This window comes from Erinaceus europaeus, chromosome 13 (assembly GCF_950295315.1).
Source record: "Erinaceus europaeus chromosome 13, mEriEur2.1, whole genome shotgun sequence".
NCBI lineage: Eukaryota > Metazoa > Chordata > Mammalia > Eulipotyphla > Erinaceidae > Erinaceus > Erinaceus europaeus.
In genome coordinates this window covers 28,727,354-28,753,293 of record NC_080174.1, presented here as the reverse complement: position 1 = coordinate 28,753,293, position 25,940 = coordinate 28,727,354, and the positions used below count along the sequence as shown (strand labels likewise).

Genomic DNA, 25,940 nt, shown 5'->3' with positions numbered 1-25,940 from the left:
CAGGTTCAATCTCCTGCACCACCATAAGCCAGAGCTGAACAGGGCTCTGGTTAAAAGGAAAGAAAAGAAAAGAAAAGAAAAGAAAAGAAAAAGACTTTAATGCCTGATGCACCAAAGGTCCCAAGTTCAATCTCTAGCACCACCATAAACTAAAACTGAGCAGTACTCTGGTGAAAAAAAAAAAAAAAAAAGGAACAAAAGCAACAACATAAAAAATACTGACTTTTAGCCTACTAAGGTTTATTTTTCTTGCTATTAGGGTTATCACAAGGACTTGGTGCCTGCACTACAAATCTACTGCTCGCAGTCATCGTTATTTTTACTTTCCTTAAAAAAAAAGATTTTATTTATTCATGAAGATAGCTGGAGCAAGAGAAATAACCAGACAACACTTTGATACATGTGCTACTGGGGACTGAACTTAGTACCTCACACTTGAGAGTGCAAATGCTATATCCACTGTGCCATCTCCCAGGCCACTCCTTTTCTCTTCTTTTCTTTTCTTTTCTTTCCTTTCCTTTCTTTTCCTTTCCTTTCCTTTCCTTTCCTTTCCTTTCCTTTCCTTTCCTTTCCTTTCCTTTCCTTTTCTTTCCTTTCCTTTTATTTTCTTCTCTTTTCCTCTCCTCTCCTTTCCTCTCCTCTCCTCTCCTCTCCTCTCCTCTCCTCTCCTCTCCTCTCCTCTCCTCTCCTCTCCTCTCCTCTCCTCTTCCCTTTCCAGGACAGAGAAATGGAGTGACAAGTGAGAGAGAGAGAGAGAGAGAGAGAGAGGAGAGGAGAGGAGAGGAGAGGAAGAGGGAGAGGGAGAGGGAGAGGGATAAGGAGAGGGGGAGGGGGAGGGAGAGGGAGAGGGAGAGGGAGAGGGAGAGGGAGAGGGAGAGGGAGAGGGAGAGGGAGAGGGAGAGGGAGAGAGACTGGTAGTCCTGCTTCATTGTGAACCTTCCTCTTCCAAGTGGGGATCAAGGGCTTGGACCTGGGTCCTTACACATTGTAAGGACCTTACACATTGTAACATGTGAAAGGTGAATAACTGCTCAGCCCACAGTCAATGAAGCCTTAAACAAAAACCAGATCTCAAAGCAGCTGGCTGGCTTGAGGTTTGAAGGCCTAGTTCCTATGCAGTGTCCAAGTACCAGACAGAGTCTTGGGTCTCTTCTTCTTCTAGCGTTTGCCCTTCTTCCGTAGCCAGTCAACAGCATCAGGTTGAGCCTGATGTAAAGTTTCGAGACCTCCTTTGAATCTGGAGAGGTGGCAGTCATTGACTATGTGGGTCATAGTCTGTCTGTAGCCGCAGGGGCAGTTTGGGTCATCTCTGGCTCCCCAGCGATGGAACATAGCGGCGCACTGGCCATGGCCTTGGGTCTCTGATCCTCAGTTAGTCTGAGTAGAATGGTTGCCTGTTGGGACTATGTGTAAGCTTGATAGAGCTTAGGGAGAACTACCCCCATCCTTGGATGGAGGTCTGAGAAGATACTCTCTTGGTTAGTCTCTCTCAACTGAGGTGAGCAAAGGGGAGAAGCTCAGACTTAGTTCTTCCCTTCTTGACTCTCAGACCCACAGAAACCCCAATACCTCTCCCCATTAACTGCAGGCCACATGACCGCCTACTTTAAGATTCACTTACTCAAAGTCACCTTACCTTCTGATCACAGAATAACACACCTTATCACACACTCCATCATACCCCTCAGACCCCAGATAAGAGAAATTCCAAACTATATGGCCTTTTGATATCCATCTTCTCTCTGTCTCACCCTACTGGTTTAACCCCTATGCTTCTCTCAAATACCTTTGGATAATTAAGTTGCTTATGTCATGGAGAATAACTGTCTTGTATCTCATCAATTCCTATCATATCAGCCCCCTACCATAAGGGCAAGCTGATCTTTAAGAAACCTGTAATTTCTGACATATTTCAGTAATTCCCTTTGTTTGGTTTTCTATTTAACTCATGTCCACCTGCTAATAAACGAGACCTGAGACTTGAGATCTGAGGTCTGAGCATGCTGCAGGTCTCCCCGGTGTCTTTTACTTCGTGTCGTCTCCTGTTGCGAGTGAGAAAGAACCGGTCCGTTACCTTTCCCCTGGAGATCACCCTGCCAGAGACCCCGACAGTTGCCCACAGTCATTGAAAGATTCTGCACTTGTGTTGGTGAAAGAAAACCCAAATCAGCCTGTCCACAGTGGGGGAGCTGAGGCCACCAGTAAGAAACCCAGCCTCTTGTTGGATGTTAACTTACCGCCCACCTGCAGGAACTCTCCACTGGACTGGCCATAGCGGTACACACTGTGCTCGAAGGCTTTCTTCAGGGTGGAACCTTTCAATTGAACTAGGTCAAAGGTGCCTCCAAAGGGCAACACAGCAGCCAAGTTTTCCCAGGTAATCGTGCCTGAGGAAAGTGACAGAGGAGACCAGGAGGAAAACAACTAAGAGGACAAGCTTACTTATACCAGGACCAGTTCTCCTTTGGATGTGGGGCAAAGGGGAGGGAGATGGGCCTCTGGGAATGACTGGGGTAGCACTGGTGGCTTCTAGGAGGGCCCTGACACCAAGGGAGGGAATAGATTTTAAGAAGCCTTTGACTGTGACCTCCATACCAGGGCACACTGCTGGGAATTTTCAGGTAGTGTGGCTCCATAGCCAACGGTGCTTGGCTCTGACCTCCTGGTTTGAGGTTGAATCATTGGTGGGGAGAGGACGCTAAGCTCACTCAGGGTGTCCCTGTAATCCATCCTTGTCTGACAATTGTTGGGGAACATCCATATCAGATGTATCTCAGCCAGTACCTGAAAGACTGTTTCCAGTAGTTGTCTGAATAGTCCTCAAACATGCCTTAAGCTCTGTTATGTAAGAGGCTATTAGTAAGCTAACTGATGAACAGCAGCCCGTGATCTTTAGATTCAGTTACCACACCCTCTGTTTTAAGTAGCTTTAATCATTCACCCCACTGTGGGTTCTGATTCTTGCCCAAACTTACCTTGTTGTATCTGAAAGCCCTATTGTTTTTAAACCTTATTAATGAAAGAACCATTGTCCCAAGGAGAGAGTTTTCTGTTGGCCTGCACTCCTACCCTGATAGCAGGCTGGAAAAGTCACCTCCCGACTCTCAGACACAGAACTCATCTCTCTGAGTACTCTTAGGGTATCCTGAGTCTCTAGCTCCAGCAGCGTAATAGATAATGGCACCAGCTTGGAGCGTACACTAAGAGTGACTGGTTTTCACAGTATATCAATGGGAGAGGGACTGCAAAAGAATCTGGAATGTCCGTCTAGTTGGTTTGTTTTACCATATGACACAATCTGGAATATCTCTAAATGCATTAAAATAACAGTGGCTTATTATTATTTTTTTTCAAGCACAAAAAAACCTGGAGAATCTTCTTTTGCCAAATATCAGAGTGTGATGAGAGAGAGAGAGGGAGGGAGAGGGAGAGGGGCAGGGAGGGGGAAAGAGAGGAGAGAGAGAGGGAGAGAGAGAGAGAGAGAGAGAGAGAATGAACACCAGGCATGTATATGGCCACAGGTGAGGTGCTTTGACACCAGAGAGTGCTATGGTGCAGTGGTGTCTCTCCCTATCTCTCTATCTAAATAAAAAATGAGCATGGAAATAGCCCATTAATGAGGCTGCTGTCGTCATCAAAAGTAATTCATCTCTTCAAACATCAGGGTTGATATGTTGCATAAATCAGCACTGATGAGTATTTTGCTTTGTGAATCTGGTGTTCAGATTAGGTTTAGTTTCCACTCACCCTGGTTACTGCTTTTGTGTGCAAATAAACAAAAGAACACACACACACCACCACCATTTAAAACTTGACCTTCCATCTCCTGTCATGGAATGGACAGTAGTCAAGTGCCTGCTCTTCCAGGAAGTGTGTGTTGTGCACACCTTTGAAGCTAGGCTTGAGAGGCAGTTAACCCAGGCAGAAAGGGCTGACATGTAGGGGTGTAGCTGGCAGCAAAGGTGAACTGCAGCTGCTCACAGGCATGTCAAAGAGAGGATAAACTGGGCCCAGGACCCAGCCAGGAGCTTACCATTGTTCCGCTCGTCAATGGGTGACCGAATGCCACCTCCGTTTATAATGCACATGGACACGTGGTTCCAGGATAGCTCATCTGGGTGTCTGAGGTTGTTGTTGATCTGTAACAGCCACCGGCATTTGTGTGAGCTACTTAGGGTCAGTTCCAGGAATCTGGTTAGCTCTATGGAAGACCTCAAGCTGCTTTCCCCTGCCCTGCATTCCTGGTGATTTCTTAGGAATGCAGTTGACCCTTGAGCAATCTGGGTTTGTACTGTGCAGCATAAATAGCAGAGCAGAAACTATTGACATTTTGCAGAAATCAGCATTCATCAGTTTTTAGCTCTGTGAGTCAGAAGGTCCATATCCACCCACATTTTTTTAAAACCTCTATTTTTTTCTCTCAGCTTAGTCAACATGAGTAAAACAAGGATAAAAGTCCTTGTGATGACCCACATCTTTTTCTTTCCCCTCCCCCCCAAATGCTTTATCTAGGGAAATGATGATGTATAAGACATTTATTGTCACACAAGTACAATTTCTTATCTCTCTGTCATAGATGTCTGCATACCATTCTCACCACCACCTTCTACCAGCATGCACTGGGTTCCCAGTACTCTACCCTTTCTGGCCTCCAGCTTCCTTGTTTTTGCAGCAACAGGCCAAAAGTAGTTCAAATTTCTCCCCATGTTTTCCCTTTTTTCTTTCTTACTTTTTTTTTTTTTTTTTTTAATTGTCACCAGGGTTATTGCTGGGGCTTGGTGTTGGCACTATGAATCCACTGGCCCTGTGGCCATCTTTTTTTTCGCACTTTCTCTTTTCTTTCTTCCTTTCTTTCTTTCTTTTTCTTTCTTTCTTTCTTCCTTCTCCTCCTCCTCCTCTTCCTCCTCCTCCTCCTCCTCCTCTCTCTCTCTCTCTCTCTCTCCCCTTTTCTCTTTCTCTCCATCCCTTTCTCTCCCCCTCTCTCTCCTTACCAGAACACCGTTCAACACTGAATTTTGGTGGTGTGGGGGATTGAACCTGGGGCTTTGGAGCCTCAGGCACAAGTGTCTCTTTGCATAACCATTCTGTTATTTACTTCCTGCCCTTCTTTCTTTCTTCCTATTTTATTTGATAGGACAGAGAGAAACTGAGAAGGGAGGGTGACACAGAGAAGGAGAAAGACAGACATCTGCAGATATACTTCACCATGTATGAAAAGCATCCTCCCACAGGTGGGGAGCGAGGGGCTCTAACCTGGGGTCCTTGCACATGCTAATATGTGCTTTTAGCCAGGTACACCACCACCTGGCCCCCTTTCTTTTCCTTGTTTCTTTTCTTATCTTTATTTATTGAATAGGACAACCAGAAATTCATAGAGAAGGGGAAGATAGAGAGGAAGAGAGAGAGAGATACCTGTAGCACTGCTTCACCACTTGCAAAGCTTTCCCCCTGCAAGTGGGGACCAGGGGCTTGAACCTGGGTCCCTGTGCATTGTAACATGTGCACACAATGAGGTGCACCACCACCTGGCCTTTCCCTTGTTTTTTTTCTTTTCTTTTCTTTTTTTGTATTATTGTTTCCCCTTTATTGGGGGATTAATGCTTTACATTTGACAATGAATACAATAGTTTGTACATGCATAACATTTCTCAGTTCTTTCCCTTGTTTCTTAAGTGATATTATTTGGTATTTGTCTTTCTCTTTCTGTCTTATCTCACTTAACATGATTCCTTTAAGATCCATCAATAACATTTTCTTTCCTCTAGTTTACTTTATTGTAAGAATATAGTGTGTAACCTGAACTGGAGTTGGTGTATTGCACCAAAGTAAAAGACTCTGAGGTGGGGGGTGGGGGAAGAGTACAGGTCCTGGAAAAGGATGATAGAGGACCTAGTGGAGATTGTATTGTTATATGGAAAACTGAGAAATGTTATGCGCGTACAGACTATTGTATTTACTGTCAACTGTAAAATATTAATCCCCCAATAAAGAAATTAAAAAAAGAATATAGTGTGTAGCACAAAATAATATAAAAATATCAACAGACTATACTTTTGGTAGGATGTCTAGTTAACAGTAAGGAATTAATAATTAAATTCTGGGGAATCAGAAGTGATTTCTTATTATGTTAGTAGGTGGATGACCTTAACCTGGGCATTGTTCAAGGGTCAACTGTAAGTAGAACTGGTTTTAAGCTTGGAGAAACAAAAATATGTATGGTGGTGTCTGCTGCTGCTAGGATCCTGGATTCTGATGCATCCCAGGATTGAAAAAGACTGACTCTAAACACTTACTGTTAAGTGTAAGAGTGGTCTGGAGTATGGGCACACCAGCATGTTTACTGACTGGGACCCTGAACAGACTTCACTCATGATATTTATTCGCAAAGTCTATATTACGTCAAAGCATGAAATGAGAAACGTCAAAAGCATTTTAGCAGGGGTACACAAATTATGCCAGGCCACCAGAGTACACTCATGTAGCCCTCCAACTACACAGGAGGTACGCATTATGTCCATATCAGGAATCCGACAGTCTGTGAGGGGCAGCAGTGTCTGTCACAGTATGCCGCTTTAGGCCTTTTTGGCTTGGGTAGGGGGATTGTTGATGCAACTACTTGTAAACTTACATCATCCACCAGAAGACCATCAGAAAACAGGAATTGTAGCCAGAGAGGAGTATGAGTGACTGCAGGTGGCCGGCCAGCACTCCTTTGTTCTATTTATAACTTCTTCTTCTTTTAAAAAAATATTTATTTATTTATTCCCTCTTGTTGCCCTTGTTGTTATTAATGTCATCATTGTTGGACAGGACAGAGAGAAATGGAGAGAGGAGGTGAAGACAGAGAGGGGGAGAGAAAGACAGATACCTGCAGACCTGCTTCACCATCTGTGAAGCGACTCCCCTGCAGGTGGGGAGCTGGGGGTTCGAACCAGGATCGTTATGCCGGTCCTTGCGCGTTGTACCATGTGCGCTTAACCTGCTGCGCTACCGCTCGACTCCCCTATATATAGCTTCTTAGTAATAGTACAGCAGAAAACAAGATTGTGTCGATAAATAGCAGGCATTATAATCCAGGGGTCTACAACATCAAGTAATAGACATTAAGAAATCGGGAGGTTTTTCAGCAAACATGGTACTGTGACAGGCTATCTCATAGACTCTTAGAAACAGGTGCTCTGAGCCCTCTCTCCTAAAGTTCCTGGCTAGTGAACCTTAGCCAAACAGGCTCTTGTGTCAGGATGGGCCTTGGTGCAGCCTGGCCTGGCCTGTGGCATTGCTCCCTCACAGCTCTTCCTAGCAAATCAATTTGCATTTGAAATCTTTCAGGAATCCCTGTCTCCATATTCAGGTTCCAAGCCAATTTTAGAGTTGACAGTTTTGGAGGCATAGTAACAGCCCTCAGAAACACAATACATTTCATTCTTGTTGTCATAAATTTATGCTTAGTTACAAAAGAAAACAAAAATTCTCATGTAGAAAAAAAAAGTGCAAGTCAGAGAGACAGCATAATGCCTGTACAAAAGCCTTTCATGACTGAGACTCCAAGGTCCCAGTTTCAGTTCCGGCAGTACCATAAGGTAGAGCTGAACCACTGTCAGGTTAAAAAAATAGTGCAAAGGCAAATGTTTTCTTATTTTTACTCTAGTCTCATAACAAAGAGGTAGTAATTACCAACAGCCTGGAGTTGAATCTTTCCCTTTAATCTTTCCTCCCCTTCTCTTTCCTTCCCTTCCCTTGTCTTCTTTTTCTCCATCCCTCCCTCCATTTTAAAACAGTTCATTCATTAGTGAGAGATAGGAGAGAACCAGAATACCACTCTGCCATATGTGATGCCAGGGACCAACCTCAGTACTTTGTACTTGAGATTTTAGGGCTTTATCCACTACACCATTTTATAAGGGTATTTCTTTCTAGACCTTTCTGTACACATCTTTGTACTGGTTTGTCCTGTAGCTACTCTTTTTTTTTTTTTTTTCATGTGGTGGTGGGATATGAACCTAGACTCTGCATCTACACAGTGCCACTGTTGACCAGCCTCCACAAGCCAATTTTCTTTTTTAGGTTTTTTTGTATTTATTTTCCCTCTTGTTGCCCGTGTTGTTTTATTGTTGTTGTTATTGATATTGTTAGATAAGACAGAGAGAAATGGAGAGAGGAGGGGAAGACAGAGAGGGGGAGAGAAAGATAGACAACTGTAGACCTGCTTCATCACTTGTGAATAAATGCCCCTGCAGGTGGGGAGTTGGGGGCTCGAAATGGGATCCTTACACTGGTCCTTGCGCTTCTTGCCATATGCACTTAACCCACTGTGCTACTGCCTGACTCCCAACAAGCCAATTTTCTAATTATTGAGAGAAAGTGAGAGAGAGGGAGAGAAAGGGAGGGAGGGAGAGAGAGGGTAGGAAAGAGAGGGAGAGGGGGAGGGGGGAGAGGGAGAAAAAAAGGGAGAGGGAGAGAGAGAGACGAGGAGAGAGAGAGAGAGAGAGAGAGAGAGAAGGGGAGAAAGAGATACTTCATAGCACCACTCCACTATCATGGAGCTTCCTTGGTGCCATCAACTGCGCTCCAGTGTGGTGAGCGCATGAGAATACAGGGCCTGACCCTCTAGTTACTTCTTTTTCATCAAGTGCATAAAGTTGGAAAGGCACCATTTGTCTCATGCAGGAAAGTATACACCTTGTCATTTGCTTGCAGTTATTTATTGAGTCTGGCTTGACATGAGTGCTGCAGGCACTGTACTGAGCACAATTAAATGGCTTCTGTGCGTGGGCCTTGAGCCTGCAGGAGTGTTGAATCTGACCTGGGTGATGTAGCTGAGTATGGCCCCTGGGGTCTGCCCTTGCTGGTCTGGTCATAGACAGGTGAACAGAGAAGTGCTTGTGGTATGTGGGGTGTTAGTCAGTCACTGGACTGACTGTGGTCAGAGCAGCTGCATGCTGTCATTCTCTCCTTGTGAAGGGAGTGTCCCATTTACTGTTTCTTCACAAGGCCAGTGCTCTGGAGCCAGCAGGAAGATCAGTGAAAAATAGCCTGGCCACTGGAGGCCTTGGCAGAAGTGTTTTGTCTATCACATCTACATCTTGTGAGTAGCAGAATTTGTATAGTCAAACAAGAAGGAAGCAACACCTGAAGCTTAGTCAAGTGAAGTCCTTCAACAAAAGGTTCCAGTTCTTGTAGAGCAGTAAAATGATGGACAGCTGGTTGAGTTCCGGCATCTTTCCAAGGTACTCAGTATGAGCTTTAGCCAAATTTTCCTCTGGGCACTATTTATTTGTTTATCTGGATAGAGAGAGAGAAGGAGAGGGAGAGGGGAAAAGAAGGGGAGGGGCAGGAGGATAGGGAAAGACAGCACAGCATTGAAACTTCATTTTATGCTATGGGAGCTGGACTTGAACTTAAGTCATGCATGTGACAAAGCAGTGAGCTATCCAAGCGAGCTATTTTGCCAGTCCAGCACTTTTCCGCTCCTCTTCCTCCTCCTCCTCCTTTTTTAATATATCTGAGTCTGGGACCCAGAGAGGTAGCCTACAGTGCTATGTGTCTGACCCAGGTTTGAGCTCTGGCACAGGTAGGAGATGTTATAACAATGGCAAAAGCTTCAGTGCTTGGTGTCTCTCCTCTTTCTCTCAACCTCTCTCTCTCTGATATTCTTTCTCCCTGTTATTCTATCTGAATGAAAAAAAAAACTGACATGGAGAAGTGAAACTTCACATTCGATGGATATACACACATCTCCAGGAACTGGGCTGATAGCTTCTCCAGCCCAGCACACACTTTGCCATGCATAAGAACCTGAATGGAATATGCTATGGTGCCTTTAATTCCCACTCTCTTTGTCTTTCATCTGCTACCTGGAAAAAAGGAAAAAAAAAGTTCAGTGGGACTGGCAGGTGGTTGAATCTACATGTCACCATGTGCAAGGACCCGGGTTCAAGTCTTTAGTCACCCCATGCGATCATCTGCAGGTGAAGCTTCATGAGTGGTGGAGCAGTGCCGTGATGTCTCTCTTTTCTGTGTCTCTTTCTCCCCCCCCCTTTTTTTGGTCTGTTACTATCTAGGGGGAAGGAAAAACCTGCACTACAGGAACAGTAAAGTCATGTATGCACTCAGCACCAGTGTGGCCTTGGCAGCAAAATACATTAACAACAACAACAACAACAAAGTAAAAACTCTCTGGCTCTGTCCCTGTCAACTTTTCCCTCCTCAAAGCCTTTTCCCCCGTTTTCCTCTTGCTTTTGCTTCTAGCAGGAGCAGCCCCTCTCTTGCCGCCACTCACCATAGCGTCACAAATCATGTTGCCCATGTTGCATTCTCGAAATCGGCAGGATTCAGTGGTGCCATCCAGGTAGACAATGGTCCTCCCCAGCTCCTGGGTGGAATAATTGTCTAATTTTACCCTCCACTTGTTAATGTCTGCTTTTATGACTGAATCTAGAAGAAAGCAATGTGAATGAACAAATGAGTCAACAAGCCACCTATCATTAAAGCGGCTCTCTCACTGACCCAATTTCTGGTGAAGAAACCAAACATCATAGAACTTACTAATTGTAAGTATACATTCATGGTATTTCTGCATAGTCTTTTTTCTTTCTTTCTTTCTTTCTTTCTTTCTTTCTTTCTTTCTTTCTTTCTTTCTTTCTTTCAGCCTCCAGGGTTATTGCTGGGGCTCAGTGCCTGCACTACAAATCCACAGTTCCTGGAGGCCATTTTTCTCCTTTTGTTGCCCTTGTTATTTATCGTTGTTGTGGTTATTATTGTTGTTGTTGTTGGATAAGACAGAAATGGAGAGAGGAGGGGAAGACAGAGAGGGGGAGAGAAAGATAGACACCTGCAGACCTGCTTCACTGCTTGTGAAGTGACTCCACTGCAGGTAGGGAACCATGGGCTCGAACTGGGATCCCTATGCATGTCCTTGTGCTTTGTGCCATGTGCGCTTAACCCACTGTGCTACTGCCCACCTACTCCCTTCTTTTTAAAATATTTTATTGTACAAAAAAAAACAACAGAGAGAAATTGATAAAGGAGAGTTGAGCTGAAGAGGGGGAGAGACAAAGAGATACCTGCAGCATTGTTTCACTGCTTGCAAAGCTTTCATTCTGCAGGTGAAGTCTGGGGCCTTGAACCCAGGTCCTTGTGCATTGTAATGTGTGTGCTCAACTGGGTGTTTTAGAGGGAGAGAGAGACACTTGCAGCACTGCTCCAAGGCTCATGAAGCTTTCCCTTTGGAGATGGGGATTAGGGGCTTGAACTGGGTCCTCATACATGGTAACATGTGTGCACTACTGGGTCCATAGTTGGGTTTTGATTGTGGAATTTCCTTAGCAACCTCTCTTTTGTTTCCTGGTAATGAGAACCAGAATGGATATTTACTGAGTGCCCCCTTACCGCCAGCCCCTGCCCCTATGCTGTGCATCCTAACGTCAGCTGATTACACCTGCTGTTGGCCCATCCGGCATGCAATCATGGTGGTGGGGGTGGCGATGAAGGCCCAGGGGCATCTATAAAGGTCTTGCTGAGCTTCTGCTGTCAGTCTTCTTGGTTCCTCTTGTTGGGCATTACACCAGCTCCCCCCTGCTCCACTGCTTGATGCTGTGGTCTATTTACATAATCATTGTTTTGCCTGAGACCTGCCCTGCCTGCAGGGCATTCGTTTAATCCCCACTGATTAGAACCTTCGCAACAGCTGGAGACCTGCCCTGCCTGCAGGGCACTGGTTTAATCCCCACTGGTTAGATGGAAGCTTGCTCTGTTCATGCTTTTCCCCTTCTCTCTACCCACTCTCCTATGTATATCCTTTTCTGACCTACCACTTCTGCTTCAGAAGATATAAATGCAGATTAATAAAGGCAGCATAGCATTGCCTGCTCAGCCATGAATTCCTGGTTATCTCTCTCCTGCCTGCGAAGCTAGCCCGGCACCCTCTCTCTGGCTGCTGAAAGCTCTGTGCTGTAATCACAGACTCTTGGGGGTACTGTGGTCACTCAGCGTCAGTCTCTCCCCACCCTCACCATCATGGCAAAGTGAATGATGAGAGAAGCATAGAGTGTGTTTGTGTTCACTGAATGAAAATGAAATGTATTTTCACCCTGAATCCCAGGCAAAACAGTGGAATCTAGCACCTTCGCCAGACACTCTGCCTCTGGAGGCACCGCCTCCCCCCACCCCCAAGGGCTAAAGCCCTGCTCTATCAAATCTGCTCTGGATATGAGCTGAGCATGCCTTTCTCATGAAGGTGGTGGTGGTGGTGGTGTTGGCAAGATGAATCCTGAAAGGTCATCACCAGCAGCAGTGACACAGTGTCTGATGCTCAGAGGACTTGGAGAAGTCAATGGGACATTTGGTTGTATTTCTAATTTCTGTGATTTATGAAGATGGTAGATTCAAGGGAGAAGCTGCCTCATTCAGAAGCATCAGTGTCCCATCCCCAAATGTTTACAGAAACAAAACCATGATTCCTACTCCCTACCCCCACCCTCCAGCAGTCTAGTTGGGGAACTGGTGGAAGATTCCCCAAATTTCACAAACCTTCAGGGATGCTGCTGTTGAGAAGAATGGGGTTTCCGTGTGAAGTAATGACATTGCCTTTTTCATCGAATTCAACCTTCAGGTAGCCCAGGTACTTGCCAAAAGCATAGGCCTGGACCACAGGGACCTTGCGCCCGTCATCGGAGGTGACGATGAATGGGTAGTCCCCGACAGGAACCTCTTTGGAAGGTCGAGGACCTAAAACAAAATGAAAACAGATCCCCAAACTCATCAAGTTGGCCCTTGTTCACTGCCTGCTGTGGGCCAGCGGGCCATCAGCCAAATGACAGTGGCTTTGAAATTGATGACTTGCCAGCCATGGCTCCACACAGCTGTCCTTTCAGAGCCCTGCCAGGGTGTCTGCCTCTGCTTCTGAATGTCCTCCTGGGACATGAATCCTTCCATTTTCAGCTCCACGGACTCTGGCTGAGCTATTTCTGAGTCCAGGGCACCATGCCTGGCACTGGGGGAGGGCACAAGAATGCTGAGCATCCTCCTCTGTCATACACACACACACACACACACACACACACACACACACTCCACCTGAGGTTGGGAAGCCTGCTACTTGACACATTTTGGTTCTGACACTGCTCTTCTTTCAGCCACACTGCAGTTCATATGTCACCACCATGGAGATAATAACATAGTTGAGGTTGTTTTGAATCTGTGACCTTTGAACAGAAACCTTTGACCCACTGCTGTCTACCACTTCCTTTGCCACACTTATGACTCCGGGGCCCCAGGAAACCTCAGCAGGAGTTAGTTACTCATGTGGCCTGCTAAGACTAGTCAGACCCTGAGTTCTATGTCATCTTAACTTCGAAACACCTCATAACCTCATAAGCCCACTTAATGTCTGAGAAGACTGTCACTGCCATACCACCCTGAACATTCCAGATCTCATCTGATCTCGAACACTGTTATGAAGAAGTCTAGAAGACTGTCATAAGCCTTGGCCTGAGGTCACAGCTGGTTTGTAAAGGAAACAGATGGGACATTGTGGCTGGGATTCACTGGAACTTGTGCTTTCCTCTTATGAGCTGTTCTCACAAAGCCTACAAAGGCTGGCAGCCAAAGCCACTGACCAGCTCAAACGCAAGCCCCACGCCTGCACCTTTGTGGCCTAAGCTATTTCTGGGCCTTAATTTTTCCCCTGAAACAAACCAGGATGGATGTACAGAAATAGCATGCTCTTATGCTGAGGGAAGCCTCTGCCAGCTCGAAGGCCAAAAAGTCTAAGTGCTGCCAATCCCAGTACTTCAGAAAAATGTCGCCAAACTGAATTTTCCAATTGTCTTGTCACCATTAAAAAATGAGAAGAGCTATTGTATTTTACTGTTGACTGTAAACTATTAATGCCCCATAAAGAAATAAAATTAAAAAATGAGAAAAGAAAAATGTATTGGACTTTATATTTAGTATTTGCCACTAGAGTTATTGCTGGAGTTTCATGTCTGCATGATCCCTGCTGACTTTGTTTTTCTTCAGAGGATAAGATGCAGAGAGAAGCAAGCAAACAAACACAGAAAGACACACAGAACTGCTTCATCATTTGTGAAACTTCTTTCGTGCAGGTGCTCCTATGTGGTGGCTGTGGACTCTAATATGGGCCCTGGTGCATGGTAAAGTGTGCTCTACGAGCTGTCTCCCAGACCCCCTTGCATCATTATTTTCACAAAAGCGCCTGCCTTGAGATCCAGCTTAGTCTTGCCCCTTCTCCTTTTGCAAGTACGACCTCACAGGTGACCTCACAGATGTCTGTGACAGCCAAGAATGATTAAATGGCAAGGAAGGTTACCACTGTCACTTCCTCCTGTCCTGTTCTTCTCTTCCTATGGGCAAGTCTAGAGCCTAGTCTTTACTTTCCAGTCACCAGGAGGTGTGACAGCCCTCACCCACCTCAGCTGGGGAGGTTTTGGGGAAGGAGCCAGAGCTCAGTAAAGACGCAGTTCCAAAAATCACCACCAGGTGGCAGAGACAACCCATCTAGGAGGAAGTCAGTTTCAGAAACTACCAATTTGGCAATTTTCTGGAAAGAGAAGGGATGCCTGACAATTCCTTTTGAACTGAAGAATAATTTAATAGAAATTTTCTAAAAGAAGGCATACACATAGTCATCCTGAGAAGTGCCAACCATTACTAGGGAAAATGCCAATTTAAACCACTGACATGTACAAAAACACCTGTCAGAATGACCATCAGCAAAAAGACAGGCAGTGAGTGCTGGCGAGAGTGTGGAGAGAATGGCATCCTGATTCACTGTTAGTGGGGATGCAAAACTGTGCAGCCACAATGGAAAGGATTCCTTCTCTTTCCTCCTCTCTCTCAAAGAGAGAAAGTGAAATGGATCTCAGCAGAGAAGCTTCTTTCAGTGCAGTGAAGGTCAGGGATTGATCTTGGTCTGCATGCATGACAGAACAGTGCACTATCAGTATGAAGAATTCTAAACAAACAAACAAAAAAAATAAAAGTAAGGGAACGTAGACAGCTCAGCAGGTAAAGACATGTAATGAATAAGGCCCTGGGTTTGATTGATTCCACAGGGGATTAGGGAACTCTGTAGATGATGAAGACTTTATGATTTGGAACCCATGTCTCTTTCAGTGCTTCCCTATCCCACCTCACCTCTCTCTCTCTCTCTCCCTCTCTCCCTCTTTCAGAAAATAAAAATAAAAATGGGAGTTGGGGGAGGAGGGTAGGTAGCATAACGGCTATGCAAAGAAACTCTCATGCTTGAGGCTCCTAAATCCTAGGTTCAATTCCCTTTACCAGCATGAACCAGAGATGAGTAGTGCTCTTGAAAAAGAAATTGGGCTAGGGAGACAATTCAATGCATGTGAGAGCCCTTAGGTTCATCCCTTGGCATTGCATAAAGACAAAAAAACCCAAAAAACAAAACAAAACAAAAACAAAAACAAAAACCAAAAAGCAAAAAACAAGAAGCCCCAAACCACCAGAACTATCATAGTTCAGCAATCTCACTTATAGATATTTGTCTGGAGGAAAAGAAAGCAATAATTCAATAAGCTAGAAGCCTGGATTTTTCGCATTTACTTTTCTTTCTTTTTTTCTTTTCTTCTCTCTCTCTCTCTTTTAGAAAAATCTTTATTTGGTTATAATCAGCCTTTACTTTTCTACCTTCCAGAGATGTATCTGAACTTAAACAGAAAGTAAAGGTCAGGACTCTGTGATTGGTCAAATGCCTAGTCAGACTAGACTGTGTTTTGCAGATAAGAAAGAAGCAAGCAACTCCAGTTCCTCTTTGACAGGGCACAGTCTCCAGCTGTGGGTTCCTTTAGTCATCTGCATTATAAACAGACTTTAATCAGGAGCAAGAAGGCTGTTTCCCAAGTGGCTGAAGCTTTAGTTGGCGGGGCGTTTGGCTCAGCTTCTGCAGCTGAGTCCCCTCTGCTTCCCCTAAACTCAGCAATTCTAGAACCACTAGCAGAGAAAACAGCACAGAATGTCACATTTTGCACATCTTTCCATGCTCTCTAGCCAAGGAAGCTCATGCCCAAAATAGGTTCTCTCCACATGGAACCATACATCTGCCTTTGGAAACCTGACTTGTCATGTTGGTGGGAGAGAAATAGTTACCAGAACTCTATTCCAGCCATCTAGGAAGTAAATACAATGGGAATCAAATTGGATGAAACCATGAAGTTGTGGGTTGGAGAACAGATTTCCTAACAAAGCGGGGTCACAGATGGAACCTAATGGGGGTCCTTCCCAGGGAGTAGCCCCTCATCAATGTGATGGCCCCAAGTGCAGGCCTGAAAACCACCTTTTAGTGGCCATGAGGGCTGAGAGGGTGGACCTTGTGGTGACAGAGGTGCAGAGAACAGGCCTTTGATGTGTTTTTTAACTGGCTGAATTACAGAATGTTTTTACAGTAGTCTATGGCACACATGAATATATGTGGGAACTGGCTTAAGAATTTTCAAATCCAAAAAAGAAAAGACATTCAGAAGTAGTAAAAGGTGTAGGTGTGACTTAAAATGGAAGAGACCCTTAGTTCCATCTGCTCTATTCTTACCTTTAGGTTCCTGATTATTAAATAGTATCTTCTGCTTTATATCTTACTGCTTTTCAACCACCAAGTTGCTGGTGCTACCACGATACCAACCTGACTTTCCCTGGGTAGAGACCTCACCAATGTATCCTGGAACCTCACTCCCCAGAGCTGTATTCTACCAGGGAAAAACAGAAATAGGCTGGGGAGTATGTATTGACCTGCCAACTGTCCATGTTCAGTGGAGAAGCAATTATAGAAGTCAGACCTTCCACCTTCTGTACCGCATAAAGATCTTGGGTCATACTCCCAGAGGGATAAAGAACAGGGAACTTTTAATTTTATTAGTGATTAAATATTGTGTCCTGGAAAAGCCTAAATTCTTTCCCAGCTTTATCTTTACAAGGTCAGTGAGGCTGCTCAGTAGGGGCAGAGCAGGAAGGAGTAGTATCCCCAGGTGCCCATCACACTTCTCTTCATATGGGATATAGTCACTCCATGGCTTAGCATCCTTTAGAATACCAGACTTCAAGTTCGCATTTCACATTATTAAATTACATATATATGCAGTTCAGAGGGAAGGGGGAGATAGATACCCACACCACTGTTTCACTACCTTTGAAGCTTTTCTCTTATAGGTGGAGACTGGAGATTTGAAGCCTGGTCTTTGCACTCGGGTGCTTGCACACTGTATTGCATGTGCTCAACCAGTTTAGAGGGAAGGGGGATAGAGAGCAAGAGCTAGTGAGAGGGAGGGAGAGAGGGAGGGAGGGAGGGAGAGAGAGACAGAGAGGGGGGGAGAGAGAGGGAGGGGGAGAGAGAGAGGGAGGGGGAGAGAGAGAGAGAACTGCAGCACTATTTCACAAATCTGTGAAGTTTTCCTCCTGCAGGTGAAGTTTGGGCACTTGAACCTGGATTCCTGTGCATTGTAATGTGTGTTCTCTACTGGGTGTGCCACTGCCTGGCCCCAGAATAGAACTTTCTGATTGACTGATTTTTATGAGAAAGAGAGAGGAGAGAGAGAGAGAAAGAGAGAGAGAGAGAGATCAAAGCACTGCTCAGCTCTGGTAATGTTATGGTGGTGCTTAGAATGGAATCTAGACATTTTTAAAAAAATAATTTATTTCTTTATTGGGGGACATTTTCTTGTTAAAAAAATTAATGAAATATTATTATTATTATTATCATTATTATTATTACCACCATCCAGGTTATCCCTGGGGCTGGGGCTTGGTGCCATACTATGAATCTAGTGGCCATCCCCCCTTTATTTGATAGGAAAAAGAAATTGAGAATGCAGGGGGGGGATAGAGAGTGAGAGAGACACCTGCAGCACTGCTTCACTGCTTGTAAAGCTCCCCCTTTTCAGGTGAGGACCAGGGCCTTGAACTTGGGCTCTCATTCATGGTGCATACACTCAGTCAGGTGCACCACCCCCTGGATCCCTTAACAAGCTAGCAAGATAGCTCATGTGGGATGGTGACTGCTTGGCCACACATGTGATCCAGGTTCAAGCCTGACCTCAATTCCACTGGAGGAAGTCTTGTGTGGAGGAAGTGCTATGGTGTCTTTCCCTCTGTTTTTCTGTCTTTCTCTTGCTATCTGAAAAAAGATGGCCTGGAGTGGAACCCTGACAACAAAAACAACAAAATATGTTTTAGTAACCATTTAAGTTGTTACAGTAACCTGACTAGGACCAAGATGGAGTTGTACATGCCAAGTCCTGCACCAGCAAACCAAACTTTAACTCTGTTGCTCTGCTTTGCTCTCCCACAAAGTCAGGTCTAACTCAGCCAATCAGAGCCTGGCTGTTTAGTCATCTGCTTCACTTCCAAGGCTCTCTTGCTCCACACAAGGAAAGGAATTCTGCTAGAACCAACATGCACTGCCAATTTCTTGTTCCTATCCACAAGGGTCTGTGAGTATCTTTGGTGTTATGTGGCTTGTCAGAGCTCTTTTCTATCTGCTAGTTAGGACACTGCCTTATTTCTGAACCCTGAAATAAAAGCTTAGCAGGCTTGTAAGTTGTCTGTAATTTTTTAAATATAATTTTTTCTTTTAAAACTATTTTTACTTATTTATTATTGGATAAAGAGAGAGAAAAATTGAGATGGGAGGGGAAGGTAAGGAAGGAGACAACTGCAGCCCTACTTCACCACTCCTGAAGCTTTCCCCCCTGCAGGTTAAACTTGGGTCCTTGAACATTATAATGTGTGTGCTTAACCAGGCTTATCACCACCTGTCCCCCACTAGTAAATTATCTGTAGGGAAACTTGTAACAAAGTTTAGGATTAAGGGTTTGGTTTTAGGTTTAGGGAGGTTTTGGAAAATATATATGTTTTATAAAATATTCTACATAGAATATAAAAAAATTACAACTAGCGTAAAATATTTGGCAAATGGAAAGAGACAAAAATATTTATTGTCTCACCACTCTGTGACAATGACCAATACGACTTTTGTGAATCAAAAAAATAAACAAGGGTTCAGAGATGGCTTAGTAGTAGAACATGTGCCTTCCAGGCATGGGGTCCTGGGTATGATCCCTGGTACCATGTGAGAGCAACAAAGACAAATTAAGTGGAGCCTCAGTGGATGGTGGACTCTTACATTTCTTCCTCCTCTGCCCTCTCATAAAAAATAAAATAGAAGGAGACTGGGTGGTAGTGCAGTGGGTTAAGTGCACGTGGCGCAAAGTGCAAGGATCCGCTGGGTTCCAGCACCTAGCTCTCCACCTGAAGGGGGGTTGCTTTGCAAGTGGTGAAGCAGGTCTGCATGTGTCTATCTTTCTCTCCTCCTCTCTGTCTTCCCCTTCTCTCTCGACTTCTTTCTTTCCTATCCAACAACAACAACAGCTATGACAATAATAACAACTGCAATAAGCACAACAACAAGGGCAACAAAGTGGGCAAAATGGCCTCCAGAAGCAGTGGATTTGTAGTGTTGGCACAAAGTCCTTGCAATAACCCTGGAGGCAAATCAAATAAAATAAAATACAAATTGGATGGAGTCATCAGAAGAGCACATTCATTTCATGCCCAAGGTCCTGGTTTTGAACCCTGACATATATTTAAAAAAAATGTATGGAAAGCAATGGGGGAAATTGGTGGCAGAAAGCATTCTAGGGAGAAGCTTTCCACAGGCTTAGTGAAATACTTGTAAAAAGACAAGGCTCTGACAAAGAAGAGAGAGAGCAGGCTCACCCTAATCTTGGAGATAGTATCCTCATTTTTCTCTTCTTCAAGGTGAGGGAAGATGAAGTGTTGGGGATAGCAGGTTCCCCAACATGGACCAGGTAGTGGTTGGGGAGACAGAGAGTGATTAAGAATTTGGCATGAAAATCATGGCAGAATTGTTGAGTCTGAGGGGTAGCCTTGGATAGCAGAGATGGAGAAAGGGGGAATGAGCGGAGTAAGGCTGCCAGGAGGCTGGGTTGAGGACAAAGAACCCACTGGTGAGGGATGCCCTGTGTTGGCAGTGGAGGGGTCTCTGCAGGAGGCTCAGTGTGGCTGACAGCTTTTGCTGTGCTGTGACAGGGTTCCCTGTGGCTAACTCAGAGGAATGTCTTCTGTGAATGGAGTCTGGAGCAGATAAAACCAGTTATCCATATTCTATTTACTGCACAGATAGAAAAGAATGATTTGGAAAAAAGCAAAGCAAAAACAACTGTTCAACAAAAGGTGTGGATACCTACCACGGGGAGGTCAGAGGTTGTACCTATTTCCCCAGTGAAATAATTAAAAAAACAAAAACAAAAACAGGAAAAGATAAAGCAGCTGTTGATAAAGTGAGTTGCATATGCGTATAGAGGTGTGATGTTATATTCCTGTATATGCCTGAAATTCTAGTGTTAGAAGCAAATGCTGAATCAATTTAAAAAACAGAAGAGGCAAGACCAGGGAAATAGAAAAAATTAGGATAGAGGTGAGCAGGCAAAATGAAAGACCCTCAAGGAATGACCAGATTTTGGGGTAAGTGTGTGAAAATAGCCCCAATAATTCCCATTTTGTGTGGTAGATAGTATTTATTTATTTATTTATTTGTATCATAGTGGTTTGAGCGGCTGAATCTGGGACTTAAGAGTTTCAGGCTGGGGCCCTATTCGGGGAGTCCTGAGATTCCCAAACAGACATGATGGGCTTAGACCTTGAATAAATCCCTCTCTCCATTGTTATCGGTCATTCCTATCAGGAACAACACAATAGACCCCTTTGTGGGCCACCATAGGACCTTGCCCTCAACTTGCATCAACAATGGTAGAGAATGTTCCATCCTCCAAGGGAGGAAGGACAACATACTGGGGCAGCTTGGAATGTTTCTACTTATGACCACAGAATGTGAGCTCTGATCTATAGGGATGCAGAGGTCACATAGGCTCCTAAGCTGAATATGGGCCCCAGATCACATCAAATTGATGGGGTTTACAGTCAACAATATTTATACCCATTTTTCATATTTGGGAGCTATTCTCTTCCCTGACCCAGTTTTCTGGTCCTTCTCCCAGCCATGACATCACCTCCCCAGACAATAATTAGGATCCACCTACATATCAGATTTCAGGATCAGGCAAAAACAAACAAACAAAGAAACCAAAAAACCAAAAAAAAAACAACCCAAAAAAAACCCAACAAAAGACCACTAGTATAGCCACAGGCCCTTTGGAATATAACTAAAATATGCCTACTAGCTATCTACAAAATGGAGTACCCCCAACTCTTCATCTGCACTATTCCGGCCTTTAAGTCCATGATTAGTCAACAATCTGTTTGGCTTTGTATGTTAACTCTCTTTTCAGCCACCAGTTCCAGATGCTAGCATGATGCCTATCTGACTTCCCTGGACAGACAACCCCACCAGTGTGTCCTGGAGCTCTGCTTCCCTAGAGCCCTTCCCCTCTAGGGAAAGAGAGAGACAGGCTGGGAGTATGGATTGACCTGTCAATGCCCATGTTCAGTGGGGAAGAAATTACAGAAGCCAGACCATCCACTTTCTGCATCCCACAATGACCATGGGTCCATACTCCCAGAGGGCTTAAGAATAAGAAAGCTATCAAGGGAGGGGATGGGATACAGAGTTTTGGTGGTGGGATTGTGTGAAGTTGTACCCCTCTTATTCTATGGTTTAGTCAATGTTTCCTTTTTATAAATAAAAAAATAAGAAAAGAGTTTCAGGCATGATAGTCTTTCGTGTGTGTGTGTGTGTGTATAACCATTATGCTTATTCCCTTACCTGAACCTTTTTATTTATTAAAGGCAGGGTTACAGTATACATTAGCTAGAGATTTTGTGACTCTCACGTGATGAAAGTCTGCACATCTTTGTAGAAATGGTTGTTACTTGAACTTTCTGTGGAGATCATTTCACAACATGTGTGAAGCAATCATGTGGTTGGAGTGCCTTACTCTTACACAGTGGTGGAAGTCAACCATTGCTCAATATACTAGGAAAACTCCATACAATTGTCAACAAACAAACAAACAAACAAACCCAGGTAGCACTGAGTGGTGACATGCTCAGAGAATGTATGTGTTACAATGCTCAACAGGACCCACGTTCAAGCCCCTGGTTTCCACCTGCAGCAGGAAAACTTCATGAGTGATGAAGTCGTGTTGCAGGTGTCTCTCTCTTTCCCACTCTATCTCCCCCCCCTTATCTTCTGTCTCTATCTAATAAATAGAGAGAAAGTGTATCCTCTCCTTTTCATTTAAAATTGTATGCATTTTCACATTACAAATATTGGAGAACTACATACTTTTTGTGGATCAACTATGTTCTAGGGCCTACTTTTAGTCATATAACACCTCATTTAATCCCCGAAATTCTTGCTGAAGTAATCATATCATTGAAGCTATTTAAAATTTTTTTTATTGCCTCCAGGATTACTGTTGGGGCTCAGTGTCTACACAATGTTTTTTCTTTATTTTATTTGACAGGATAGAGAGGAATTGAGAGGGCAGGGGAAGGTAGAGAGGGATAAAGAGAGATACATGCAGAATGGCTGGACTGCTTCAGAAGAGACTCCCTGTGGGGGGGGTGAGACTTGAATCTGGGTCCTTACACGTGGTAAAGGTTGTGCTCAACCAGGTAGGTACACTACTGCCCAACTACCCTGAAGTTATTTTATTTTATTGTATTTAAAACAAAACATATTTTATTATTATTACAAGAGCACTGCTCAGCTCTGGTTTATGGTGGTGCAGGGGATTGAACTTGCAACTTTTTTTTTTTGCCTCCAGGGTCATTGCTGGGGCTCAGTGCCTGCACTATGAATCCACTGCTCCTGGAGGTCACCTTTTTCATTTTTGTTGCCTTTGCTGTTGTTATTATTGTTGTTTTTGCTATTGGATAGGACATAGAGAAATCGAGAGAGGAAGGGAAAACAGAGAGGGAGAGAGAAAGACAGACACCTGCAGACCTGCCTCACTGCTTGTGAAGTGAACCTCTGCAGATGGGTAGCTGGGATCCTTCAGCTGGTCCTTGTGCTTCGTGTCATGTGGGCTTAACCTGCTGCGCTGCTGCTGCTACTGCCTGGCCCCCTGAACTTGCAATTTTTAAGCCTCAGGCATGAGAGTATCTCTGCATAAACATTATGCTATCTTCTCAACCCACCTGAAGATATTTTAAATAAATTATCAATTAATAACTATTTTATTAATTTTTTTGGAGCCAGGGCCTTGTGGATATACAATTTCAATAAGGAAACAACTAACACCCAGGCAAGCCAGCCTGTAGTGACAACCTCACGAAGAAATGGAGTCTATCAGAGTCCACAGCCCTTTCCACAGTTTCATGCTGCTTTACAGTGAAAGTTTAAGAAATGCTAGTCGCTCTCTCTTTTTTTATTAGTGCTTTCATCTTTTTTAAAAACTACTTATTTGGGAGTTGAGCACAGCGGGTTAAGCGTACGTGGCGCAAATCGCCAGGACCTGCGTAAGGATACCACCTGCAGGGGAGTCGCTTCACAAGCGGTGAAGCAGGTCTGCAGGTGTCTGTGTTTCTCTCCTCCTCTCTGTCTTCCCCTCCTCTCTCCATTTCTCTCTGTCCTATCCAACAACAACGACATTAATAACCACAACAATGTTAAACAACAAGGGCAACAAAAAGGAAAATAAATAAATTAAAAAAAAACCCGATTTATTTATTTATTCTCTTTTGTTGCCCTTGTTGTTTTTATTGTTGTAATTATTATTGTTGTTGTTATTTGGTGTCATCATTTTGGATAGGACAGAGAGAAATGGAGAGAAGAGGGGAAGACAGAGAGGGGGAGAGAAAGACACCTGCAGACCTGCTTCACCACCTGTGAAGCAACCCTCCTGCAGATGGGGAGCCGCGGGCTAGAACTGGGATTCTTATGCTGGTCCTGGCGCCATGTGACTTGTATACTGAAAACTATGAGTCACTATTCAAGAAAACAGAAAATGATTGGGAGTCGGGTGGTAGCACAGCAGGTTAAGCACAGGTGGCACAAATCTCAAGGACTGGCTAAGGATCCTGGTTCGAGCCCCTGGCTCCCCACCTGCAGGGGGGTTACTTCACAAGGGTGAAGCAGGTCTGCAGGTGTCTCTCTCTCTCCCCCTGTCTGTCTTCCCCTCCTCTCCCCATTTTTCTCTGTTTTATCCAACAACAGCAATATCAATAACAACATCAATAACAACAATAAAACGACAAGGGCAACAAAAGGGAATAAATAAATAAATATAAATAATTAAAAAATAAAAGAAAATAGAAAATGGTGACAAGAAATGGAAAGACATCCCATGCTCAAGGATTGGAAAAATTAATATAATAAAAATGAATATTCTCCCCAGAGCCATATACAATTTAATGCAATACCCATAAAAATTCCACCAAGTTTCTTTAAAAGAATAGAAAAAAAACCACAGTCATTTATCTGGAACTAGAAAACACCTAGAATTGCCAAAACAATCTTGAGGAAGAGAAACAGAACTGGAGGCATCATACTCCCAAATCTCAAACTATATTATAAGGTCATCATCATCAAAACAGCCTGGTACTGGAACAAAAATAGGCATAGAGACCAGTGGAACAGAACTGAAAGCACTGAACTAAACCCCCATACCTATGGACATCTAATCTTTGATAAGGAGGCCCAAAGTATTAAGTGGAGAAAGGAAGCTCTCTTCAATAAATGGTGCTGGTAAAACTGGGGTGAAACATGCAGAAAAATGAAACTGAATCACATTATCTCAAAAAAATTAACTCCAAATGGATCAAGGACCTGGATGTTATGCCAGAAACTAACAAATACTTAGAGGAAAACATTGGTGGACCACTTTCCCACCTAAATCTCAGGGACATCTTTGACGATACAAACCCAATTGCAAGGAAGACTAAAGTAGAAACAAAATCAATGGGACTACATCAAATTGAAAATCTTCTGCACAGCCAAAGAAACCATCACACAAACAAGGAGATCCCTCACAGAATTGGAGAAGATTTTCACATGCCATACATCAGACAAGAGACTAATAACCAAAATATACAAAGAGCGACAGAAAAATAACCCCATCCAAAAATGAGCAGAAGATATGAGCAGAAGATGCACTACAGAAGAGATCCAAAAAGCTAACAAACATATGAAAAATTGCTTCAGGTCACTGATTGTCAGAGAAAAGCAAATAAAGACAACATTGAGATACCACCTCACCCCTGTGAGAATGGCATACATCAAAAAGGACAGCAGCAACAAATGTTGGAGAGGTTGTGGGGACAAAGGAATAATTTTTTTTTAATACAATAGTTTGTACATGCATAACATTTCTCAGTTTTCCATATAGCAATACAACCCCCACTAGGTCCTCTGTCATCCATTTTGGACCTGTATTCTTTTTTTTTTTTAATTTATTTCTTTATTGGGGAATTAATGTTTTACATTCAACAGTAAATACAATAGTTTGTATATGCATAACATTCCCCAGTTTCCCATTTAACAATACAATCCCCACTATGTCATTTATCATCCTTCATGGACCTGTATTCTCCCCACCCACCCACCCCAGGGTCTTTTACTGTGGTGCAATACGCCAATTCCATTTCAGGTTCTATTTGTATTTCTTTTCTGATCTTGTTTTTCAGCTTCTGCCTGAGAGTGAGATCATCCCATATTCATCCTTCTCTTTCTGACTTATTTCACTCAACATGATTTTTTCAAGGTCCATCCAAGATCGGATGAAAACGGTGAAGTCACCATTTTTTACAGCTGAGTAGTATTCCATTGTGTATATATACCACAACTTGCTCAGCCACTCATCTGTTGTTGGACACCTGGGTTGCTTCCAGGTTTTGGCTATTACAAATTGTGCTGCCAAAAACATATGTGTACACAGATCTTTTTGGATGGATGTATTGAGTTTCTTAGGATATATCCCCAGGAGAGG

At 43.8% G+C, this 25,940-nt stretch overlaps 1 protein-coding gene across 4 annotated transcripts in view; it reads right to left on the bottom strand.

Moving 5' to 3' along the window:
- The window catches only part of NT5E (5'-nucleotidase ecto), a 99,633-nt gene that overhangs the window by 27,943 nt on the left and 45,750 nt on the right, over positions 1 to 25,940 (bottom strand). For all 4 annotated transcript variants that reach the window (XM_060205462.1, XM_060205463.1, XM_060205464.1 and 1 more), the window contains exons 4-7: positions 12,529 to 12,726; positions 10,280 to 10,434; positions 4,034 to 4,139; positions 2,238 to 2,387 (exon numbers count right to left, since the gene is read on the bottom strand). In XM_060205462.1, the coding sequence (XP_060061445.1) occupies positions 2,238 to 2,387; positions 4,034 to 4,139; positions 10,280 to 10,434; positions 12,529 to 12,726 (609 nt within the window). The remainder of the gene's footprint in view (positions 1 to 2,237; positions 2,388 to 4,033; positions 4,140 to 10,279; positions 10,435 to 12,528; positions 12,727 to 25,940) is intronic.